Here is a 24,376-nt window from a genome sequence, read left to right as displayed (position 1 = left end):
AATTATTATAAGCACACTGGGGCCAATTAATTATTATAAGCACACTGGGACCAATGCATTAGTATAAACACACTGGGACCAATAACTTATTATAAATATGCCTGGGGGCATACATTTAGAGGTCAAAGTAGTAGTTTAAAAACACCACGGGAGCCCTGAATGGCTGCTTGGTGCCTGTCTTTTAGGGCTCCTGTTGGGGGATTTAAAAATGAAAGTTTACACAGCAGTATATACATCGCAGGGGAGCGCAGCATGCCGCCTGCTCCGCTGCTTTATAACTGCTGATTGCATCGGGTCTCAGAAGTGCCTTAGCTGTACAGTCACCATGGTTAACTGCACAGGTGCAATCTCCTCCACTCATCAAGAACAGCGGGAATTTGAGTTCTACATAGTTCGAAGTTTGAACTGTGCCGGGAAGTATTTCTGGATATTTTAGACGCGGAGACCCTGCATCAGTCTCCTGTTCACCCACACTATAACCTGGTGTATTGGGTTATAGTGCGGGTGAACATTTTCCTTTGCAAATATATTTTAAGGGAATTATCACAAGCGGTCCATAAACATTCCCTTGTTTTTAAAAGGAACACGGAAAAGGTTTTTTAAGTATCCCAGACGTAATCTGACTGGTGGCAGAAGCAGTTAATGTCGGCAAAGTTTGTAAACAAACCTTGCGCAGGTAATACATTAGTGTCCACTGCATTTTTCGCTCCATGGTGCACGAACAATAGACAACATCTAAAAATGTTCTACCAAAAAGACGCACAAAAAAGATGCAATGAGTGACTCTGCGCAAAATTATGCATCCAAAAATAACCCCCCCTCCCCCTATAAGTATATTAGAAAGGTTAATGTTTTGTTAAGATGTACAACATATAAAAAGATTTTGTATCTGTCAGTGCCCATTTAAACTCTTTCCTATAATTATTACATAATACAGAAACCAAAGAAACCCTTAAATGTAGGTCACAAGGTCACGTGACCACTGAGCATTTTCAATTCCTTTTTATTTTAGTTCCTTACTAACAAGCATCGCACATATGAGTAACTGATTTTCTCATGTATAGAGGAAAAGCTTTGACAATTCACAAAGTTGTTTCCTCTACAAAACAGCTGGTATCAGCAAACTTTACGTATTGCACTTGTCTTAATCATTCTATTAGGTCTGAGCGGCATCATCCTCCTGTTCTGACCATTATGAAAGAGCGATACTGACCTTTGCAGGACTTGCCATCCTCAGCAAGCTGGAATGAGGTGTTACAGTAGCATACGGGTCCGTGCGTGGTACGTGCGCAGTGATGCTGACATCCTGATATGGTGCAGTTGTGAGCATATTCTAGAGAGGAGGGGCACAAAACAAAACATTGGATGTCAATAAAGCCATAAAAATCATAGTATAACTTCAAGCATATAGGAAAAAGGGGTAACTAATAATGCACAAGGCTACAGTAATAGTTACATAGTTGACAAGGTGTGCACTGCACAAACATGCTGCAATTCACCAAAGTTCTTTTCCGTCCTTCGCATGAAGCTTTGACTTTTGACCACAGCTACTTCTGTCTACAGATGTTTTGCCAGTCCCCGCATACTGAGATGTGATCAAGGAAACAGTAGACCATAACACACCATTTAACTTGAGTCAAAGACGCCCCTACGAGGCGCACATCAAAAATAACTCCCCTTTAGAACTCTATCAGATCTGATACATCATGCCCCTAAAACAAATACCAGATTTGGAGAACAGCACAAGTAATAAAGTTGATCAACAGCGTTTAATCTGACTATGTAAAAAAATGGGGGTGTTAAAGTTATTTTGTCCAACTTTTATTTATAGCAAATGAAGAACTTTTATTAGTACTTTTAAAGTAATCAATATATATATCTATAGATAGAAGAAGAGATGGTAGCACTCCTTATTAAATTATGCACGGGTGCCTTCCGCTGTTGATCCTGGTGAGGGACCCAAACGTATATACTTGAAGAAAAGTCGGTGGCACTCCAAATCGGTGAAAAAAAGTGATGTTTATTCACTCCCACATGTGGGAGTGAATAAACATCACTTTTTTTCACCGATTTGGAGTGCCATCGACTTTTCTTCAAATATGTATCTCCACTCCTAAAATTATAAAATGCACAAAAGCAAAGCTTAAAATATGTAAATACCCAAACTGTTGGAAACAATTCAGTGAAGAAATCCAAAGTATGAATGAGAGTTTCTACGACTGACCACTGTAATACAATAAAGCAGTGTAACAAAACCCACATGTTCCGAATCATTGATAAATCACGTATAGTCTTCTCTCCGTGCTAAAATGTTTATTCAGTTACTGACAAATGCCAACCATCCAGCCAACTAAGTACAAACCTTAGTATTTAATGCCTGCAGGTTTATTTATCTTGTCCTTGGCAGGTAACAAGTCATAAGTAAGGCAGTCACCAGCGGCAAGAGGAAATGGCTTCATCATGTCTAGCCCTCAGTGTACACAGAAATAAATCTCCCTTGGGCCCGTGTGCGAACACTTCGCATGCAGAGAACTTAATTGGACAGATTAATTATTATGTGCAATGATCCCATAAAGTGTGACTGTTCCGCAGCTAAAGGAATTGCCACACGCAGCAGCCTTTCCGACTATGACTTTTACAATGCTCTGTGTCGTACCTGACTGCCATTGGATTCTGGGAGTATGGAGAAACCCAAAGTAAGCTACAGTGGTTTATATGAAATTAAAGGGTTACTCCTGTGGAAAAATTTTTATTTTTATTTTTTTAAATCAACTGGTGCCAGAAAATTAAACAGATTTGTAAATTACGATACTTCTATTAAAAATCTTAATCCTTCCAGTACTTTTCATAGGCTCTATACTACAGAGGAAATGCTTTACTTTTTCGATTTCTCTGATGTCATGACCACAGTGCTCTCTGCTGACCTCTGCTGTCCATTTTAGGAACTGTCCAGAGTAAGAGAAAATCCCCATAGCAAACATATGCTGCTCTGGACAGTTCCTTAAATGGACAGCAGAGGTCAGCTGAGAGCCCTGTGGACACGATGTCAGAGAAATCTAAAAACGTAAATAATTTCCTCTGTAGTATACAGCCTATAAAAAGTACTGGAAGGATTAAGATTTTTTTTTAATAGAAGTAATTTACAAATCTGTTTAACTTTCTGGCACCAGTTGAATAAAAAAAAAAAGTTTTCCACTGGAGTATCCCCTTTAAAGGGGTACTCTGACCCTAGACATCTTACCCCCTATCCAAAGGATAGGGGATAAGATGTCAGATCGCCGGGGTCCCCGGGGATCGCTGCTGCAGCACCCCGCTATCATTACTGCGCAGAGAGAGATTTCTCTGCACGTAATGACGGGCAATACAGGGGCCGGAGCATCGTTACATCACGGCCCGCCCCCGTCAATACAAGTCTATGGGAGGGGGCGTGGCGGTCGTCACGCCCCTGCCATATACTTGCATTAAGGGGACGGGCTGTGATGTCATGAGGGGCGGAGCCATGACATCACGCTGCTCCGGCCCCTGTATCGCCCATCATTACGCACAGAGCGAACTCGCAGCGGCGATCCCCGGGGTCCCCAGCAGCGGGACCGCAGCGATCTAACATCTTATCCCCTATCCTTTGGATAGGGGATAAGATGTCAGGGGCGGAGTACCCCTTTAAGGACAGATTTTTTTATCATTTCCAGAAGGCAGCGGCCAGATATTACCAGGCCATGTGGCTGGTGGCGTCACAATATATCTTGGTTCAGTGAGTTTACAAAACAGCCATTCCTCAAAAATGTAAAATAAAATTTTTTAAAAATTATAAATAAAAAAAACTGCAGCGCAAGAGCTTTAACTTCCTCTGAGATGCTAGGCTGTAGACGTCCAGTATACAGATGACTTATGTGTCTCACTAGTCACTTCCTCGGGACTACCACAAATATGTTCCTGTACATGGTTGTTAATGAGGAGCTGACCTTCTCTCAGCACCAGAACTATAAAATAACCGCATCAGCATGTTCCAGCTTTCCCCGAACGTTAACCTTTTACCGCAAACAGCAGGATCTACACACGACTTTCAGCTATTTTATTTTTTATTTTATAGTGTATTTTATTTTTTATTTTATAGTGTATTTCGGTTCACCCTGTGAACACATTTAAAAAAGGGTATTTCAGTTTTAGCAAATGAAAGTTATTCTATATAGCAGTGGTCTTCAACCTGCTGACCTCCAGATGTTGCAAAACTACAACTCCCAGCATGCCCGGACAGCCGTTGGCTGTCCGGGCATGCTGGGAGTTGTAGTTTTGCAACATCTGGAGGTCCGCAGGTTGAAGACCACTGCTATATATAGTGAAAAGATATCGGATGTTTACTTCAGAAGGATAAAATAACGTTTCATGCTCATGTGAGGATAGAGCAGGTAAAAGACTTATTAAGAGTAATGTTCATTGGCTGAAACCAGAATACCCCTTTAATGTGTTTATTTGGTCTGGAAATTAAAGGGGGTATTCCAGGAAAAAACTTTTTTTTAATTTATTTTTTATATCAACTGGCTCCAGAAAGTTAAACCAGATTTTTAAATTACTTCTATTAAAAAAAATCGTAATCCTTTCAATAATTATCAGCTGCTGAAGTTGAGTTGTTGTTTTCTGTCTGGCAACAGTGCTCTCTGCTGACATCTCTGCTGGTCTCGGGAACTGCACAGAGTAGAAGAGGTTTGCTATGGGGATTTGCTTCTAAACTGGGCGGTTCCCAAGACACGTGTCATCAAAGAGCACTTAGACAGAAAAGAACAACTCAACTGAAGAAGCTCATAAGTAGTGAAAGGATGAAGATTTTTTAATAGAAGTAATTTACAAATCTGTTTAACTTTCTGGAGCCAGTTGATATATAAAAAAAAGTTTTTTCCTTTTTTCCTGGATAACCCCTTTAAGTGTTTAAAAAAAAAAAAAAAAAGTTATTTAAACCTCTTAAGGACTCAGAGTGAAACTGTACGCCCTGAGCCAGATCCCGGTGTGAAAAACGGGGTCACGCCGTGACCCCGCATCACACCGGGTCGGTCCCGGCTGCTAACTATAGCCGGGACCCTGGGCTAACAGCGTGCAGCACCGATCGTTGTGCCATGCGCTGTTAACCCTTCAGACGCGGCGATAAAAGTTCACTGCCGCGTCTGAAAACTAAAGTAAACGCTTCCCGGCAGCTCAGTCGGGCTGATCAGAACATTGCGATAAAATCGCGATGTTCCGATCAGCTGGGACGCAGGCGGAGGTCTCCTTACCTCTATCCGGGGCGTCCGATCGTCGATTGATTGTTCCAAGCCTGGGCTACAGGCTTGAGCAATCGAGCCCCTATCTGACTGATCTGTGCAAAGCTATGGCTTTGCAGGGATCAGCATAAGAGATCAGTGTGTGCAGTACTATAGCTCCCTATGGGGAGGTCACCTGTCCCCTTTGTCTCCACTCCCGATGTCTGTGAATCCCTTGGTTTGAAATAAAGAAGCACCTTTTATGCCAGCGCATCGAGTGCCATGAGCTTCATTCCTCTCACTTCCATAAAATTGGTGCTGTTGGTTTATAAAAAAAATACAAAAAATAAATGAATCCCTGAGAACCCTTTTAAGATCGGAACTGCTAATATGATCGCACATATCTAGTGATAATACTGGTATGGGTCACTAGTTGGCAACTGGATTGTAATATTTGCCCCATAAGGGACACTATTTTATATGCAATGCCTGTACCTAAATGCATTGGTTTGTGTGAATGAAATAGCAGTGCTTACAGTAAACCCATGTTCACTGAACACGTCAAAATGGAAACCAGAGTTAATAAAGATCTGCCCAAACTGTGTTCAGATCCACCTGCCTGGCAGCCAAGTGTCCCTAGAAATTATATTCAGCTGCTGGAGACGATGCGGAGCAGAGGAGCGCACCCTGTGGAATTCTGTACAGTACATCGGATTCTCCACTTATTGAGTTTTATATTTAAAATAATGGATGAAACACAAATGCTTACCTTGTAAGCGAAAGAGTACAGTGCCAAGGAAATAAGGAGCAGTATCTCCAGCTCTATGGGACATCATTAAAGAGTAAAAAAAAAAAAAAAAAAAGGAGGATGTTCTCAGAGAACACAAAGTGCCCATTGTGGTAGACCCAGCAGCTGAGTGCCTCTTGCACTTGTACTGTGTCAAATCAATTTAGCGGGAGAGTCCTGATGAATCCTGATGAGAGCGCGGATGGGAATTATTTGCAATTCTTTGATTTTGCTTCCTCAATGCTCACTCCACCATAAAATAGAACGCATGATCTTGTACAGGAAGGGCTGTTGGCAGTGACCCTTCACAATTCAAATTAGAATAACTGCGAGTCTCAAGGGGTGCGGAAAATTCAGAGCGTGTTAAAAAGGCTCCAAGAGTTCATCGATTCTTAGGGGGCACAGATATTAATCCTCGGCAGCGGTTACCAACAACATTGACCATATAATTGTCCTGAACTCAACAACAATGGCCTACATTGGAACAGGGCAGAATAAAAAAGGGTATCTGACAGAAACAACCTTTTTCTTATTTTCTGGTGTTTTCAGGACTATAATGCTGATGGAATATCCTTCGGCTAACCCACTAATATCACATTGAAGGGGATCCGACTTCCAGGACCCCTGCTGATCAACTCAATACCAGCACTTTGACCACATCAGCGAGCTGATCGTTAGGATATCCGGGGGTAAGATCCAACTTCAATCTGATATTGATGGCTTAACCTAAGAACAGGCCTGCAAGATTGTAGTCCTGAATAAACCCTTCTGAAGTATAAGGATGTGTTCAGATCTGCATAAGAGGTTCTATTAACAAGTAGCGGACAAAGTAGCACACCTATCTTGTTGGGTAAAATGCAGGGCAGATGTGTCATGGAGATCTAATGGATGCCAGTCATGTGCAGCATGAAAGGGATCTGGCAGAGCCATTATTTTCATCGTTCTGCTCCTGTGATGGAACAGAACAATAGAAATTACAGCACATAAGTGGAAGTAGCGATATTCCAAACAAACTGAAGCAATAGGCAACTAGACTAAATGAGATGACTTGTGGACCAAAGTAGCTCTGCCAATTCAGATGGCAGCCCAGAATAGAGGGGGAGATCCCGAGCTCGGGGATAGATTGTGGCCTCTAATTTATATATCAATGGGGCTTTATTCAGTATTGTTATGTGAAAAGTTATGTGAATGTTACCAATATCATTAATAAATTCTTCTGCAAAGAATCCATGCCATCTGATGTCAGCAATGCGATTTCACTTTTTTACCTAAAGACTACAGTGGCAGATTGTGCGGCCCATTATCCTCCTATACGTCGTTATCAGAACTGTGCAGAACTTCAAGAGGTTCGCATAATAGCTATGGTCATAGGCTTTGAAACATTAGCATAATTTCTGCACTATGGGAGAAATTTTACATACAGTGGGGATAAAAAGTTTGGGCACCCCAGGTAAAAAATTTTTAATGTGCATAAAGAAGCCAAAGGAAAGATGGAAGAATCTCCAAAAGGCATCAAATTACAGATTAGACATTCTTATTATATGTCAACAAAAGTTAGATTTTATTTCCATCATTTACACCTTCAAAATAACAGAAAACAAAAAAATGGCATCTGCAAACGTTTGGGCACCCTGCAGAGTTAATATCTTGTACTGCCCCCTTTGGCAAGTATCACAGCTTGTAAATGCTATTTGTAGCCAGCCAAGAGTCTTTCAATTCTTGTTTGAGGTATCTTTACCCATTCTTCCTTACAAAAGTCTTCCAGTTCTTTGAGATTTCTGGGCTGTCTGTCACACACTGCTCTTTTAAGGTCTATCCATAGATTTTCAATTCTGTTGAGGTCAGGAGATTGTAAAGGCCAGGTCAAAAACTTTAGTTTACGCCTCTTGATTTAATCCCCCTTGGATTTCAAGGTGTGTTTCGGATCATTATCCATTTGTGGAAGCCATCCTCTCTTTAACTTCAGCTTTATCACAGATGGCATCAAGTTAGCATCCAAAATTTGCTGAAATTTTATTGAATCCATTTTTCCTTCTACTCGTGAGATGTTCCCTGTGCCACTGGCTGCAATACAACCCCAAAGCATTATTGATCCACCCTCATGCTTAGTTGGACAGAGGTTCTTTTCATTAAATTCTTCTCCAAATGTACTTTTGCTCATTCCGGCCAAAAAATAAAATTTTAACCTCATCTGTCCACAGAACTTGTTTCCAAAATGCATCAGGCTTGTCTATATGTTCATTTGCAAAGTTCAAACGCTGATTTTTGTGGTGAGGACATAGAAGAGGTTTTCTTCTGATGACTCTTCCATGAAGACCATATTTGCACAAGTATCTCTTTATAGTGGAATAGTGTACCACAACTCCAGTGTCTGGCAGATCTTTCTGGAGGGATTGTGCAGTCAAACGGGGGTTTTGAATTGTTTTTCTCACAATCCTGCGAGCTGTTCTGTCTGATATTGTTCTTGGTCTTCCAGATCTTGCTTTAACTTCCATTGTTCCTGATGACTGCCATTTCTTAATTACATTCCGAACAGAGGATATTGACATCTGAAAACGTTTTGCTATCTTCTTATAGCCTTCTCCAGCTTTGTGAGCGTCAACTATTTTCAGTTTCAGATTTTTAGACAACTCCTTAGAAGAACCCATGGTGCTGATTGTTGGGGCAAGGTCAGATGAGTCTTTAAAACCTTTGAGATTGACATCACCTGGTCTTCTCAGATGATGATTGAGAACAATCCATGACACTGGCAGGTCTCGGCTTTGCAAAGGGGGCAGTGCATGTTATAAATTCTGCAGGGAGCCCAAACTTTTGTTTTCTGTTATTTTGAAAGTGTAAATGATGTAAATAAAATCTGACTTTTGTTAACATATTATAAGAATGTCTAATCTGTAATTTGATACCTTTTGGAGATTTTTCCATTTTTCCTTGGCTTCTTTATGCACATTAATACAAATTTTTACCTGGGGTGCCCAAACTTTTGATTCCCACTGTATGTCTAATTCAATGTATTTTTCCTTCCTTTTTCCTGTGTGTGTGCGTTGTGTGTATGTGTACCATATTTATCAAAAAGGGTCACATTCTTCACAAATAGCTAAATAGTATAGATCTAAGTAAGTTTCACAGTGTGGTCTGGGCTGAAGTGAGTGTGCAAACATTTTTGCTCTTGCAGTCATTTTTCCAAGTTCTTGAAAAAATATTAATGTCATAAATCAGTAACCAGTGCAAAACTAAAAACACATTTTACCTCATATAGAACACATTTGGTAAAAGGACTGAATTTAAGGTCACCATTTGTGTGCAAATTGAGACAAATGTACATATAAACTGTGTAAATATAAAGGAATAATTCCCCCACTTGGCTCCATAAACATGTATAGTCAGATCAGCTAAACACATCCATTTATTTCATCATTGCTGAAGATAAGCCAAAGACACTTAGGGCATTGCTTACCTCCTAAAGAAACAAAAGATAGTGAAGCCTAAAACTTCTACTGTCCAGTCCTTCTAGAGCACACGTAAGGAGGTATACAAATCACACATGACATCTCATGTCTATGACCAAGTTTACTATGTAGGAGAATAATGAGACGTAGCGCTCACCCTTCAAACGGTGCAGAAGAACGAAGATCCTTTATGTGAAATACATTAGAACAGGCACAGGCAGGGACGTGGAGAAGAAAACAACATGGGCTCCTCTAAGCTCAGAGAATCCCATGTTGTTTACTTCTCCTCATCACTGCCTGTACCTGTACTGATGCATTTCATATAAAGGATCTTCGTTCTTCTGCACCGTTTGAAGGGTGAGCGCTACGTCTCATTATTCGCCTACATAGTGTATTTGGTACTGCATTCTCCGGACTTTGCCACACCGCCCTCAGTGACCCCGGTACAGTCACTCCAGCTACAGTACCCACATTACACCTCCTGCCACCGTCCCACCTACGGGGAGCCTTTGTGCCAAGCAGCTCTTATCTTTTACTGCTATTTCTATGACCAAGTTTCACATTAACCCTTAATAACCTTCCTAAGCTTAAAGGGGTTATCTACCATAAGGTAATTTTAGTGCGTACCTGGCAGGCAGTAATGGGCATGCTTAGGAAGGATCTGCACTTGTCTTTGGGCTAAATGGCTATGTCATGAGATTACCATAACACTGTGGATAGCTTTTTGTGAGCTTGTATTTCCTGTTTGACTTTTCTTTTTCTTTTTTTTTACTACAAATCTCCAAATTCCATTTTCCTCCCTCCCACACATCAGCCACCCCACCCATTGAAACAAAAGACCTGTGGTTTCCAATCAGGGTGCCTACAGATGTTGCATTAATTGCAGATTGATCTCTCCAGCCATTGAAGCAGACAGGCTCCCTGTCATCAGCTGACTAGTGAGTCAGGTCTCAGCCGCATTGCAAGCTGGGAAAATCCGAGACAGCAGTCATTTTGTATGCTGTTAAAAATAAATAGTGGGGTGAAAATCACAGAAGAATGGGGTGATTAAACCGTCACACACAGGTACAAACACTATATTATGAACTACACTAACTTTACAGCCCCTGTAGCATAGTCAAATAAAAAAAAACTGGAATACCCCTTTAACTGGCAAAATGTCCAGTAGCCCATAAGATTGTATACAAGGTATATCATATCACCTGTCAACCAGAATAATGGTCTGTTTATAAATAGTACTGCACTTTTCCCTAATCTATGAAGTGGTTCTAAGAGCTGATAAGGATCCTTTACAGCCGCAGTCAGATAGATTTATGCCTTTATTGCCATGCCCACATCATTAATCACTCCTTAATAGTGTCTTCAAGCCAACTCCTGCTGCAGTCAAACATGTAGACCTGGTGCCAAACAAGACACATAACAACCTGCTGTAACAAAGATGAGGTCTTGTCCAAAACCACAAAATCTACACATAAAAATGATCCTTTGTTCCCACTGACTTGTTTTATGGTGCATTCAATGAAAGCTCTCCAGAAACAAGCCCATATGCCATGCATGCCCTAGAACTCCAAACCCAACCAGAACAAAGTCAGCTAGACTAGAAAGCAGATTTATTATATTGTACGTTACTAAACAATGGCAAGAAAAAGTTCCCTTGTGTGCTTTACACGAATATAGTGGTTCTAAAGTTCTTTATTATAATTTTACAAATTTAAAGGTTGATGAAGTTCTCTGTACCCTTCTCACTATTTATTTTGTCTACATTGTAAAAGGCTTATGGTCAGTCCTATCATAGTGTCATATTTATATCCCAGTATGTCCATTAGGAATCATTGCCTATTGCTAAGAAGCACAGTTGAGCAACATTTAAAGGGGTATCCAAGGATACCAAGATGATCAGTTGGGAACCAACTACGAGGAACACCACCAATTCCAAGAACAAGGAGAATACTTTCCTAATACTTTCCCCAAGCGGTTGGCACTCCATTCATTGTTGGTGGAACCTCAGAAAATTACTGAGCCCCATAGAAAATAAATGGAGTATTGATAATGCGCTCTATAAATCCTGGTGGACATCTCACCTAGGGCTGGGCGGTATGACCAAATGTGTGTATCACAGTATTTTTGTAACTTTTGGCGGTTCCACGGTATATAATGGTATTTCCTCCTCCTCCTCTCCCCCCAAATTAATTATCAGCCCAGCGCTGCCCCCATCAGGGTAAATGCTCACATGTCACCCGCAAGCGCTGCCCTCCTCGCCCTGTTTGTTGCGGACGCCGGCGCTGACACTCTATACTGTGTGTGACATGTGAGTAGTACCCCGATGGGGACAGCGCAGCACTGGGCTGATAATTGGGGGGGGCAGAACAGCGCTCACGAGTGACATGCAAGTAGTACCCCGATGGGGACAGCGCAGCGCTGGGCTGATAATTGGGGGGGCAGAACAGCGCTCGCGGGTCACATGTGATTAGTTCCCCGATGTGGGGACAGAGCAGTGCTGGGCTGATAATTCATTCATTCCCGAGGGGGAGGGGCCAAACCGGTATTGCGGTATGGGTTAAAATTCATATGGTGCAGCACAAAAATGTCGGTGTTCGGTATGAACCGGTATACCGCCCAGCCCTAATCTCACGCAGTGGTCAAACCCTAACTGATCAGCATGTTATCTCCTATCAAGCTTTAAACTTTGTTTACACAGATTTCATGACTTCTGTTTTTCCAAGAACTGTTACGATGCTGTAGTGCTGGCCAAAAGCAATAGAAACCTTAAGGGGACATAATCATGTCAATGTGTACAAAGCTTTAGGCTCCCAGCACTTTAGCCAAACATTTCCAAAAAGCACCAATACCATGATGTGACAGACTCACTCTGATGAGTAGTTTAGGCAACCAAAGGCCAAAAAAGGTATGTATACCGTGCCGTATACTTAATGGGAATGAGATGTTCATCGTCTGTCCGATACATCAGAGGCTTCCAACCTGAACTGAAACAATAGGGTACATTTACTACATTTTCTGATTCCTGAACTTATCAGAGAAACAAGAAAACAGGCAGAGATGGGAACCAAGTCTTAGGAGGTTTACATTGTGAGCATCTCCCATGAAATACCTCTAAAATGTGAACAGTGCCTTATTTCTTTCCTGCCAGGTTGAGTCACAATGTGCAGTATGATGCAGTATTAAATACAATTTAAGGGTGCGTTCCCACATGGCGTATACGCAGCGTATTTCACGCTGTGCAAAATGTATGGCAGCAGCGGGAAATATGCTGCATATTCCTCGCTCACAATACACACAAGGCTTTCCGGCGGCAGCTCTATGTGTGTAGTGAGTTTTGGAGGCGAGGCCGTGCGCCGGCGTTACTGTGACACGTGGCTCCGCCTCCAAAACTCACTGCACACAGAGCTGCCACCGGAGAGCCCTGTGTGTATAGTGAGCAAGGAATACGCAGCGTATTTCCCGCTGCTGCCGTAAATTTTGCGCAACGTGAAATACGCTAGGTGGGAACGCACCCAAAAAGAAAAAAATGTGACATACCCATGGTAAGTCAATAGGTGGGGAGGATAAAGAAGCAATAACATTCTTTTTCATCTGCATTTACATGGTTATTTGGTTCTGCAAGGATGCCAAGCAAAAGCTTTTTGTTTCCATTCTTATAGGAAAGATAATCATGTGCAAATAAACGCTGCCGTTTGATGTGTTTTAAAAAAAGACCATTAAAAGTTCTCCATGGTATTTGGACAAATGAAGAGAATGTTTTCAGTACAACAATCGGCACCTGGTAATTGTCTCTTGATGTAGATGAACAGTGTTCAGCGTAACAAAAAATGTACTTTCCAAATAATGTATTCAAGTTCAAATTTTTTATCCCTTTCATAAGTGTCTTTTAGGGAGATTCATTTCTATCTCCACAAAGACAGCCTAAGTGGGTAGAAGAGAAAATACCCATGTTATTTAATAGTATCTGAGATAATGTGATATTGGGCAACTGGCCCAAAACTACACAAAGTACAGAAGAGCTAAAAAAAATTAAAAAAAATCTAACGATCCCAATAAATAATAGCATGAGGCAGGTACAGTGCTTTATAGAGGAAGACATCAGTAACCAGGCTGTGTACACACGAAAGATGGTCAAACACACAAGAGCGGTCCATCCAGCACTCCTTCGGCTGACAGAATGCTCCTGATCCTCTCATACCTATGCACACTCAGCTCGGGCAAGGGTGCTCATCTTCTCAATAGGGAAAAGGGAAAAGTCAGTGCCAAGCTCCACTGGCAAGAAGCTTATCTCACCAACAGCAATAGGATCAGACAGTTGAAATCCAAAATGCCCAATTCTTTTCTCACCCAACATCAGCAGCCAATGAAGAGATGAGAAGACACCTATACATATTCGATGGACATGTGGTCCTGCCAAAATTGTTAGGTATGGCAAACACTTGTGGATGGTGGACTGGTCATCCCTTACATGATGCCAGAGCCACAAGTCATTAGAGCTGTCCCCAATGGTTTTTCCCCATCCCAGCAGCCCAGGTTGATAAATCTCTCCCTATTGGGGTATCAGTATATTTTTATCAATTAAGGGCGGGTGGCAGGATAAAGCTGCCAGAAAAAGCCCAAATGTGCAGATTTGTTGCAGATTTCTTGTGTGTGAAAACAACAATACAAGTACAATACTGTAACTGCAGACAAAGAAGTGTATAGTCCAGCTCACTCCCTCAGCCCGTCGCGCCAGGACCGGCGTGGGCAACACCGACTGGAACTGACAAGTAAAAGCAAAATGTCCAGCGCGAATATGAAGGAACTGGATGTTTATTCCAATAGCCAAAAAGACAAGGAGAACATGACAAGGTGACGCGTTTCGGTCCTAAGACTGGACCTTAGTCAATACTGTACATGTAAATAGAGTGTGCCACCGCACACAAAATCTGCAACAAACCTGCTACACCTAAATGTAGCCTTAAAGGGATACTCCACCCCTAGACATCTTATACGATGACTGATCGCGGGGGTCCCGCCGCTGGGGACCCCCGCGATCTTGGCTGCTGCACTTCACCATCGGGTGCACAGAGCGAACTTCGCTCCGTGCCGGATGACTGGCGATGTGGGGCGGAGGATCGTGATGTCACGGTCACACCCCGCTCGTGACGTCACGGCCATGCCCCCTCAATGCAAGTCTATGGGAGGGGGCGTGACGGCCGTCACGCCCCCTCCCATAGACTTGCATTGCGAGGGCGTGGCCGTGACATCACGAGCCTCCGGCGCTGCACCCGACGCTCTAAACCGACGCCTGGTGCAGCAGGGAGATTGAGGGGGTCCCCAGTGACCCCCGCGATCAGACATCTTATCCCCTATCCTTTGTATAGGGGATAAGATGTCTAGGGGAAGAGTACCCCTTTAATAAGGTATTCCCATCTCAGACATATCCACAGGATATACCATAAACGTCAGAGCTTAAAATACCTCTAAGGTCAACTGACTTATGTATCCCAACCTATTAGTAGAAAATAGACTATACAATACAATGTGACCAAAAAAAGGGAAGACTTCAAAAATCACTGGGAAATAAGAAACAGCCTGAACAGAACAAAGTTCTTGAATTTTTTCAAGATTTTTCAATTTTTGCAAAAATTTAAAAAAAAATGTACTTGCATCTTTTTCTACCTTTGCACCATCAATGTCACTAGAAAACATGTGCCTTTAGGTTCCCATTAGAGATGAGCGAACTTACAGTAAACACGAACTTCTCGGCTCGGCAGTTGATGACTTATCCTGCGTTAAATTAGTTCAGCTTTCAGGTGCTCCTGGAAAAGGTGGATACATTCCTAGGAAAGAGTCTCCTAGGACTGTATCCACGTTTTCCAGCCCACGGGAGCACCTGAAAGCTGAACTAATTTATGCATGATAAGTCATCAACTGCAGAGCCGAGAAGTTCGTGACGAATCAAATTTACTGTAAATTCGCTCATCTCTAGTTCCCATCATGCTGAGTATTTGAATATTAGTACCTGGGAGAATCCTTTATGATCCATGCCATTTTATTTTTATTAATTGTTTTAGGATTAATATTAAAGAAAAAAAACACACACACACACTCCTTACCCCTACAGAAAGCTCCTTCATCTGAGCGGTCTGGACAGTCTGGATTAGCATCACATAGCTTAATCATAGGCATACAGATTTCTGTGCCCAAACAGTTATGCTCATTGGGTTGACATTTTGAAATCTTGCTCTGTGGACCTGGTGAAAGAAAGAAAAAAAAAATGAAAATTTCAAACATGAATAAAAAAGAAACCACTTTAAATACAATTATTTAAATATAAGGGAGGCTTATTTAGAACAGAGAAAAAGTCAGAGTGATAAAAAAAAATTTAAAAATAAAGTTACCCCCACCAGCAATTTTGCATTGTGAAAAACTGGCAAGCCCAACAAAAAGGGATTTAGGTTTGTTTCTTACTTGTAGTAGTTACTTATAGTAAGTAAAATAATAAAACAAAAACCTGCATTATAAATACATTTACTTATGTACTTTATACCCATATGTAACCATATACGTTTGCTATAAGAGGGTGAAACAAGATAATTTCCGAAAATGGGCATTAACCTAATAACTGACAATATATTTTGCTATAAATGTCCTTCATGTATAGAACGTTCTAGATTCCTATTCCACTCCAGACTTTTGCCCTAGGCCTTCAAAAAGCCTGCTGCAGTCACCCCATCGCAGAGCCCCTTTCCTTACCCAAACAAACCTAAACTATGGCCCTGATGTACTATTGTAAACCCAACCTGTTTTGCGCCAGAGTCTGGTGCACTGGGTCAAAAATTCTGTCTGCGCCAGAATTGGGAAAAAAAAAAAAACCTGACTAATTCTCCATTTTACTGAGAAAAAAAACGAAAAAGGGGCATGGCCGCGGGGGAAAGGGGCGTGGCCCCAACATATTTATTAAGGTTTCCACAGAAAATGGGGGGAATTTGAGCTGTAGAAAACTCGACAGATGTGTAAAAAAAAGCAAAATGTAGGGAAAAGTGCAAAATGTAGGGAAATCTTAGTAAAAACAGTGGGAAATATCTGTTTTTTGGGGGGGGGGGGGGGGGACACACACACAAAAAAAGCTATACTCCACTCTTGGTACATCAGGGCCTATGGGGGAGATTTATCAAAATCTGTGCAGAGGAAATATTGCCCAGTTGCCCATAGCAACCAATCAGATCGCTTCTTTCATTTTGCAGAGGCCTTATTAAAAATGAAAGAAGCAATCTGATTGGTTGCTATGGGCAACTGAGCAACTTTTCCTCTGGACAGGTTTTGATACATCTCCCCCTATGTGTTTCTTTTTCATTTACTTTCATCTCCAATTTACCATTTGAAACATGGATAGTCTTTCCACATGACCATTATTTGTTTTTGGGAAAATTACAGTTTTTAGAAGATCTCAACTTCTCCTGTCAGCTGCATGCACCTCCCTGTCCAGTCCTCTCCAGGGCACTACTAATGGTGCCACTCCTATCATACTGCCTATGTTTTTGTAGCAACAGAAGTAGCACACAATGGATGAAACATTGCAAAAACCCTAAACGACATTACCTATTAGATAATATTATATTTAAAGGGGTATTCCAGGAAAAAACTTTTTTTATATATCAACTGTTTACAGATTTGTAAATGACTTCTATTAAAAAATCTTAATCCTTTCAGTACTTATGAGCTTCTGAAGTTATGGTTGTTCTTTTCTGTCCAAGTAATCTCTGATGACACGTGTCTCGGGAAACGCCCAGTATAGAAGCAAATCCCCATAGCAAACCTCTTCTAAACTGGGCGGTTCCCAGGTCATCAGAGAGCACTTAGACAGAAAAGAACAACCTAAACTTCAGAAGCTCATAAGTACTGAAAGGATTAAGATTTTTTAATAGAAGTAATTTACAAATCTGTTTAACTTTCTGGAGCCAGTTGATATATATATAAAAAGTTTTTTCCTGGAATACCCCTTTAAGGAAGTATTAAGGAGAACATAGGGACCAGGACTGAAAATTCTCATTAGACTTACATATTACAGGATGGAAATAAAGGTGCTATAGTAGCTGCAGCGGAACAGCAAACAGCTATTTAGCATAGTTTCCAGACAGCATCTTCCCATTCAGATAGTCACCCCACTCTCCCTCCTCCTCTCCCTCAAAATTAAGACAGAAAGCAGAATGAAGAGGGTCTATTTGGCAGGCGGGATACCCCATTTAAAGTTGATACAGGACATTTATAAAGGATTCCTAACCACAAATATAAAATTGCTGAAGAATTAATAGATCCTAAATTGGAAACGTTTAGTAATTCTTTACAGGTAGAACACTGATATTTTTGCTCATGAATAGTGACGCTATTTCTCCAAGTGTCAAAAAAGCACTAGTTATACATTAAATTCCATTTGAATTTCTAATTTACTAAACTATGGTCAATGCATTATATTTGTTGTGTTAAATAAAATAAATAGATAAATAAAAAAGGAGTTCGGCACTGCAGAAAATCCACCGTCAAATGCTCTTCTACAGAATACTGAGTGAAAGGGTTCGGCCCACTATTAAAGGGGTACTCCACTGCCCCAGCACTCTAAACTTTTTGTTTCAAATGCTGGGTGCGGGCTGCGGGGGTCGTGAGGTCATGGCTATGCCCCTCATTACCTCACGCTACGCCCCCTCAAAGCAAGTCTATGGGAGGGGGCGTGCCGGCTGCAACTCCCCCCCCCCCCCCAATAGACTTGCATTGAGGGGGCATGGTGTGACGTCACGAGGGGCATGGCCATGTTGTCACGAACCCCACAGCCTGCAACCAGCATTCGGAACAAAATGTTCTGGAAACTGGAGCAGCGGAGTGCCCCTTTAACAGCATTCAGACCCTAGAGCGACCCACGCAGCAATCTCGAGAACGGGGTCCCGAGAGTCCTGGAAGAATGGAGCAAAGGTTGTGTTTACACTGCTGCTCTATACTGGAGTACTGTAAATGTGTGATAGTTGGGGTCCCAGAGATCTCAATCTTTAGAAAGGAGGTCCCCAACTGCTGTTCTCTAATCCCTTTTAGGGGACCTAAGGAAAACAGCTGAATAAGTGTTTTAGGATATAATTTTAGCCTCTGTCAACCAATTACATGACACAATCTTTAGAACGGTAATAAACTGAATCACAAAGTATGTGCGTTTCTTCTGAATGAATATCAGGGAGCTTTCTATAGGATTCCAACATGTGGCCATGGACCTAACAACATGTAATGATCTGTAATATCTGAAATACAGCATAAAGAGGTACTACAGTGATTTTTTTTTCTCTATAAAGATGCCCAGCCTGTCTAAACTAAAAAATAAACAAAAAACAACTATACTCACCTCCGGCTGCCTCTGGTATTTCTGCTCCTGACCTCTGATTTGCTCCACTTCCTGGTGCCAGGGGCCAATACATCACATTGCTGCTCAGCCATTGGCTCAGGCAGGACACTGCTGCAGCCAGAAAGTGATTAATTGACCCCCCAGCATTCTGGAACATCCTTTCCTGAAATTTCAGCCGATTACTTTCCTGACAATTGGGAGAAGGAAAAGTTGTCTAGCTGCCCATAGCAACCAATCAGATCGCTTCTTTCATTTTGCAGAGGCCTTGTTAAAAATGAAAGAAGTGATCTGATTGGTTGCTATGGGTAACTGGGCAACTTTTCCTCTGGACAGGTTTTGCTAAATCTCCATTTTCAGTCTGTTATTGGCTAAAATAATAGTTTTGATTGAAACAGTCTGTTTCATTAACTTCAATGTACATGAGCAGCTTAACCCGTTTATGCAAAATCCGGTACATGTACCTGATGATTAGGGATGACTTCCCGCATCACCACGTACATGTACCTGATGAGAATAAACTGTCACAGCGCCACCGGGAGCTGTGACAGTTGATTGAGCTTGGCTGTGCTGTACAGCCGAGCCTCCCTGAAGCCGACCAGAGACTAATCGCATCGGTACCCTGCCGGCAATAGCTCTTATTGGTCCGTCAGTACAGACTGACGGATAGCAGGGATCTGGTGGGGGTCTCCTCGATCGCTTCACACAGTGATACAATCGGTGGGTGAGGGGGGCCCAGTTGGGGGAGGCCACCCTCAGCTGCGCTCCGATCCTGAGTTATCCCTGTAGACGCTGCTGTGACCGCAGCGTTTATTAGGCAACAGAGCTCCCTCTGTCACTGATCAGCACTCTGCAGAGTGAAAGCAGAGCGTCGACGGTTGCCATGGCAATCGACAGTTGCCATGGCAACCAGAGGACCAATAGTGGTCTCCGTTGTTATGGCAACAGATCAGTCTTTTCCTAAGGTAGTGACTGATGTATTCTATGCCTGTACTGTACAGATGTGTATGCCATTGAATCATATGAATAGTAAAAAGAATAAAATAAATTAAAAAAAAAGTAAAAATGCGAAAAAGTGGACAAAAAAGTGAAAATTAAAATGTAAAAAAAATAAAATAGGTCACAAATAAAAAAAATAAAAAATGTGAAAAAATTTATATAATACACCCCAAGACTCACCCAAAAATAGTCCCCCCAAAAACATCAACATGTCCTGCAAAAACAAAAAATTAAAGAGTCCACACACAATTGTGAAAAAATAAAGTTATGGCTCACAGAATACGACTTACAAATGTGATTTTTTATTTTTTTTTCTTTTTTTACAAAAATAGTTTTTATGCTATAAATGAACTAAAACATAAAAAAAAATTAAAAAAAGTATAGAAATTTGGTATCGCCATAAACGTTTCATCCTGCAGAGTAAAGTTAACATATCATTTATACCGCATGGTGAATGCCCTAAAAAAAAATTTTTTTTTTTTTTGAAAAAAAACAACCGCAGAATTGATTTTTTAATGTATACCACCTCCTATACCAATGAAAGCGTCAACTTGTCTCCTAAAAATATTTTTGCACCCCAAGGCCTCTGCCACTTTATATGATGCCAACAAAATATCCTAAACTAAAAAGGACCCCCCAAATCCACACAACACGCCTTCGTGTCTGAGGCCTATGTGTGAGACACGTAGCGCACCAAGGCCACATATGGGATATTTCTAAATATGTCAATTCAGGGAATAAATCTTGAGTTGTATTTCTTTGTCAACACCTACTGAAATTGATTAAAATGAAAAATCGGCCAAAAAATTAAATTTTTTAATTCAGCCTCCACTTTGCTTTCATTTCTGTGAAAAGCCTAAAGGGTTATAAACTTCTTTAATGTCATTCTGACTACTTTAAGGGCTGCAGTTTTCAAAATGGGCCGATTTATGGGGGTAGCATACAAAACCTTTAATTTCACTTCAGAACTGAACTGGTAAAAAAAAAAATCAGATTTTGAAATTTTCTTGAAAACCTGGAAAAATTGCTGCTAAACTTATAAACGTTCTAACATTCTAAAAAAGTTAAAGCATGTTTATCAAATGATGGGAACATAAAGTAGACATATTGTAGATGTCAATTAATCATAAACTTGGTGCGGTATGACTATATCGTACGAGCAGAAAATTTCAAATCTAGAAAAATGCTAATTTTCTATTTTTTTCGCAGAATTTTAGATTTTTTTTTTTTTTTTTTTTTTTACAAAAGTCGCAAAATATATCAATCAAAATTTACCACTAATGTAAAGTACAATATGTCACGAAAAAACTATCTCAGAATTACTTTTATAAGTAAAAACATTCCAAAGTTATTACCAAATACGGTAAGTGGACGCATATCAGATTTAGAAAATTTGCCTTTGTCATTAAAGGGGTATTCCGGGCAAATACATTTTATCCCCTATCCAAAGAATAGGGCATAAGATGTCTGATCGCAGGGGGGCCTGCCGCTGGGACCCCCCAACGAAGCACCCGCATTCTATGCGGGAGCTGCACCTCCAGTTTTGGAAACCTCAGAGTTTCCAGGACTGTGGACGTGATGTCACGCCACACCCCCTCCATTCATGTCTATCACGCCCCCAGCCATCACGCCCCCTGCCATAGACATGAATGGAGCGGGCGTGGTGTGATGTCACGTCCCCAGTCCCGGAAACCCGGAGGTTTCCGAAACTGGAGACACAGTAGAATGCGGACGCGTAGAATGCGGGTGCTGCAGGGAGATGGCGGGGGGTCTCAGCAGCGGGCCCCCCGCGATCAGACATCTTATCCCCTATCCTTTGGATAGGGGATACAATGTTTTTGCCCAGAATACCCCTTTAAGGTCAAAACAGGCTGTTGAGTAAAGGGGTTAATCTGCGGCAATACAATAAATCTATCATTTTCCCAGCAATCCTTTGAGTCAAGGAAGCATCTAGTTTTAGACTTGGGAGAAACTGAATGATCTCAAAAGGAAGCAGAACGAGCTGTTTGTCCACTAGATGTCAGCACATATGAAACCTGCTATACAATAAATAAATGTAATCATTTTATAATAAACCTACTAGGGCTGCACAATTTGGGGAACACGTGCGATTGTGAATATGGAGGTAAATATTGTGATTTTGATATGTGATTGAAATATAATAAACAAATGGTGAAATCCCCAAATTTTATGTCAAATCCCCCATTTCATGTTCATTGAATGAACATAACATGGAGGGGATTGGATATGAAATAGGGAGAAATAAGTTACATTTTTTTGCCATTGACCGTGCAGTTTAATTAACAACATATTTTTATAATTCGGACATTTCAGCATGCGGCGATACCACATATGCTTATTTTTATTTACACTTTTTTTTTTTAATGGGAACAGGGGGGTGAGTCAAACTTTTATTAGGGAAGGGGTTAAATGATCTTTATTAACTTTTGTTCACTTTTTTTTGTAGCGTTATAGCTCCCATAGGGGGCTATAACACTGCACCCACTGATCTTTTACATTGATCAATGGTTTCTCATAGGAAACCATTGATCGATGATTCTGCCGCTTGACTGCTCATGCCTGGATCTCAGGCACTGAGCAGTCATTCGGCGATCAGACACCAGGAGGAAGGTACGGGGACCCTGTGGCCCAGCGTTATAGAATGGGAGCAGACTCAGGACGTACAGGTGCGCCATAGGTCCTTAAGTGGTAAAGGACAGGGATTTTTTTTTTCTATCCTCCTAATCACCATAAAACTCAATTTTTATGGGGCTGTATGGGGGCTTATTTTTTGTGCCCTGATCTGTATTTTTTATTACCACCATTTCTGTTTTGATGGGACTTTTTGATCACTTTTTATAAAAAAAAAAAAAATTCTGCTATATGAAGTTACCAAAAATCAGCAATTCTGAACTCTGTATTATTTTTATGGAACGTGCAGTTTCATTAACATTATATATTTAATAGTTCAGACACAAATGCACATGGTGATACCACATATGTTTATGCTTGTTTTTGTTTATTATTTATTATTTGGAAAAGGGGGGTGATTTAAACTCTTATTAAGGGATGGACTTTTCACATTTATTGCCTTTCTCTCTTTTCCATTTTTTTCCCCCACAATTTTTTTGTCCCCATAGGGCAGTGTTTTCCACACAGTGTCTCCAGCTGTTGCAAAACTACAACTCCCAGCATGCCCAGAGAGCCAAAGGCTGTACGGGCATGCTGGGAGTTATTTTTTTTTTCCAACAACTGGAGACACGCAGATGCAATCTTGTAATTGCAGACACTGATAACTGCTGTGCCTTAGGGGCCTATAGCACAGCATTATCGGCGCTCCATTACTACAGGATACTGTGGCTGCCTGCATTATTGAAGCGGCGATCGGACGGGAAGGAGGCAGGTAGGGACCCTCCGCCCGTCCTCTAAGCTGATTAGAACCCTGCAGGTTTTTTCTGTGGGTGTCCTGATAAGCTCCACTGAGCTACCGGCACTTGGTTTTTGCCATTTTAGGCATCACGATCAAGGTTAATATGTTTGGCATTGCCTGGTGATGTCCGGCATTAGCCAGTATGAAGCAAGCTCCGCCCTGAGCTCGCTTCATAGACCCACCGCACAGCTGCACTGTTTACATAAGGCGGCCAGTGGTGGAAGGTTCAAGTCACCTCCTCCCAGCGCGAGGTACTGCTGGGAGGATAGACCGTGAGATGCTGGCTAGAGGGGCCGGACTGCGCAGTTCGGGAGCTGAGTCTACAACCGCCTTCGGAGCCCGATGACCAGCATCAGTGCCTGAGATTGATCTGTTTGTTGGCTCCCATACAGTGCAGCCCAGCCCATTCAGCATATGTCCCACTGTTTCTCTTATAATCACATTTTCTAGAAAGGGCAAAATCATTATAATCGATTGAGATATAGCTTGCAGCCCTAAAACTTACCAATAGAATTCTCAAAAAAGCCACTAAAAGTACAATATGCCCTTACTGGATTATTCATGCTTCACCCTGACAAATGTGGCAGACGGCCTACGAGAACGGTCATGTCAAGAGGAGTTTATGATTTAAAGAGTCTAAAGCTTGTGCATAAAGGTATGTAGTGCTGATATTATAGACAAAGTAAAGTATAGGTTTCTAGATTTCTAGAGGACCTCAACACTGGAGATAAAATAATATACATGTACTAGACATTTTTCTGGACTTCCTCTGTTCACTTTTATTTAGGAGGAAATATGTCCCAGTCCAAAAACTTTGCCCTATAAAGGCTATTCAAAGTGGGATAAAGTATGTATAAAGATTAAAATGATCAGCTTGGGCCATATACAGTCATGAACATAAATGTTGGCAGCCCTGAAATTTGTATTAAGTATTTCTCACAGGAAAGGATTGCAGTAACACATGTTTTGCTATACACATGTTTATTCCCTTTGTGTTTATTGGAACTAAACCAAAAAAGGGAGGAAAAAAAAGCAAATTGGACATTGGACAAAAATGGGCTGGACAAAATTATTGGCACCCCTAACTTAATATTTGGTTGCACACCCTTTGGAAAA

General features: G+C 41.3%; 1 protein-coding gene across 4 annotated transcripts in view; it reads right to left on the bottom strand.

Moving 5' to 3' along the window:
• LRP1 (LDL receptor related protein 1) overlaps nt 1-24,376 on the bottom strand; it is a 328,104-nt gene that overhangs the window by 218,169 nt on the left and 85,559 nt on the right. For all 4 annotated transcript variants that reach the window (XM_056562521.1, XM_056562523.1, XM_056562520.1 and 1 more), the window contains exons 3-4: nt 15,566-15,703; nt 1,214-1,333 (exon numbers count right to left, since the gene is read on the bottom strand). In XM_056562521.1, coding sequence (XP_056418496.1) covers nt 1,214-1,333; nt 15,566-15,703 — 258 coding nt within the window. The remainder of the gene's footprint in view (nt 1-1,213; nt 1,334-15,565; nt 15,704-24,376) is intronic.

This window comes from Hyla sarda, chromosome 2 (assembly GCF_029499605.1).
Source record: "Hyla sarda isolate aHylSar1 chromosome 2, aHylSar1.hap1, whole genome shotgun sequence".
NCBI lineage: Eukaryota > Metazoa > Chordata > Amphibia > Anura > Hylidae > Hyla > Hyla sarda.
The sequence above is the reverse complement of the archived record's forward strand: the minus strand, read 5'-3'. Positions and strand labels throughout refer to the sequence as shown.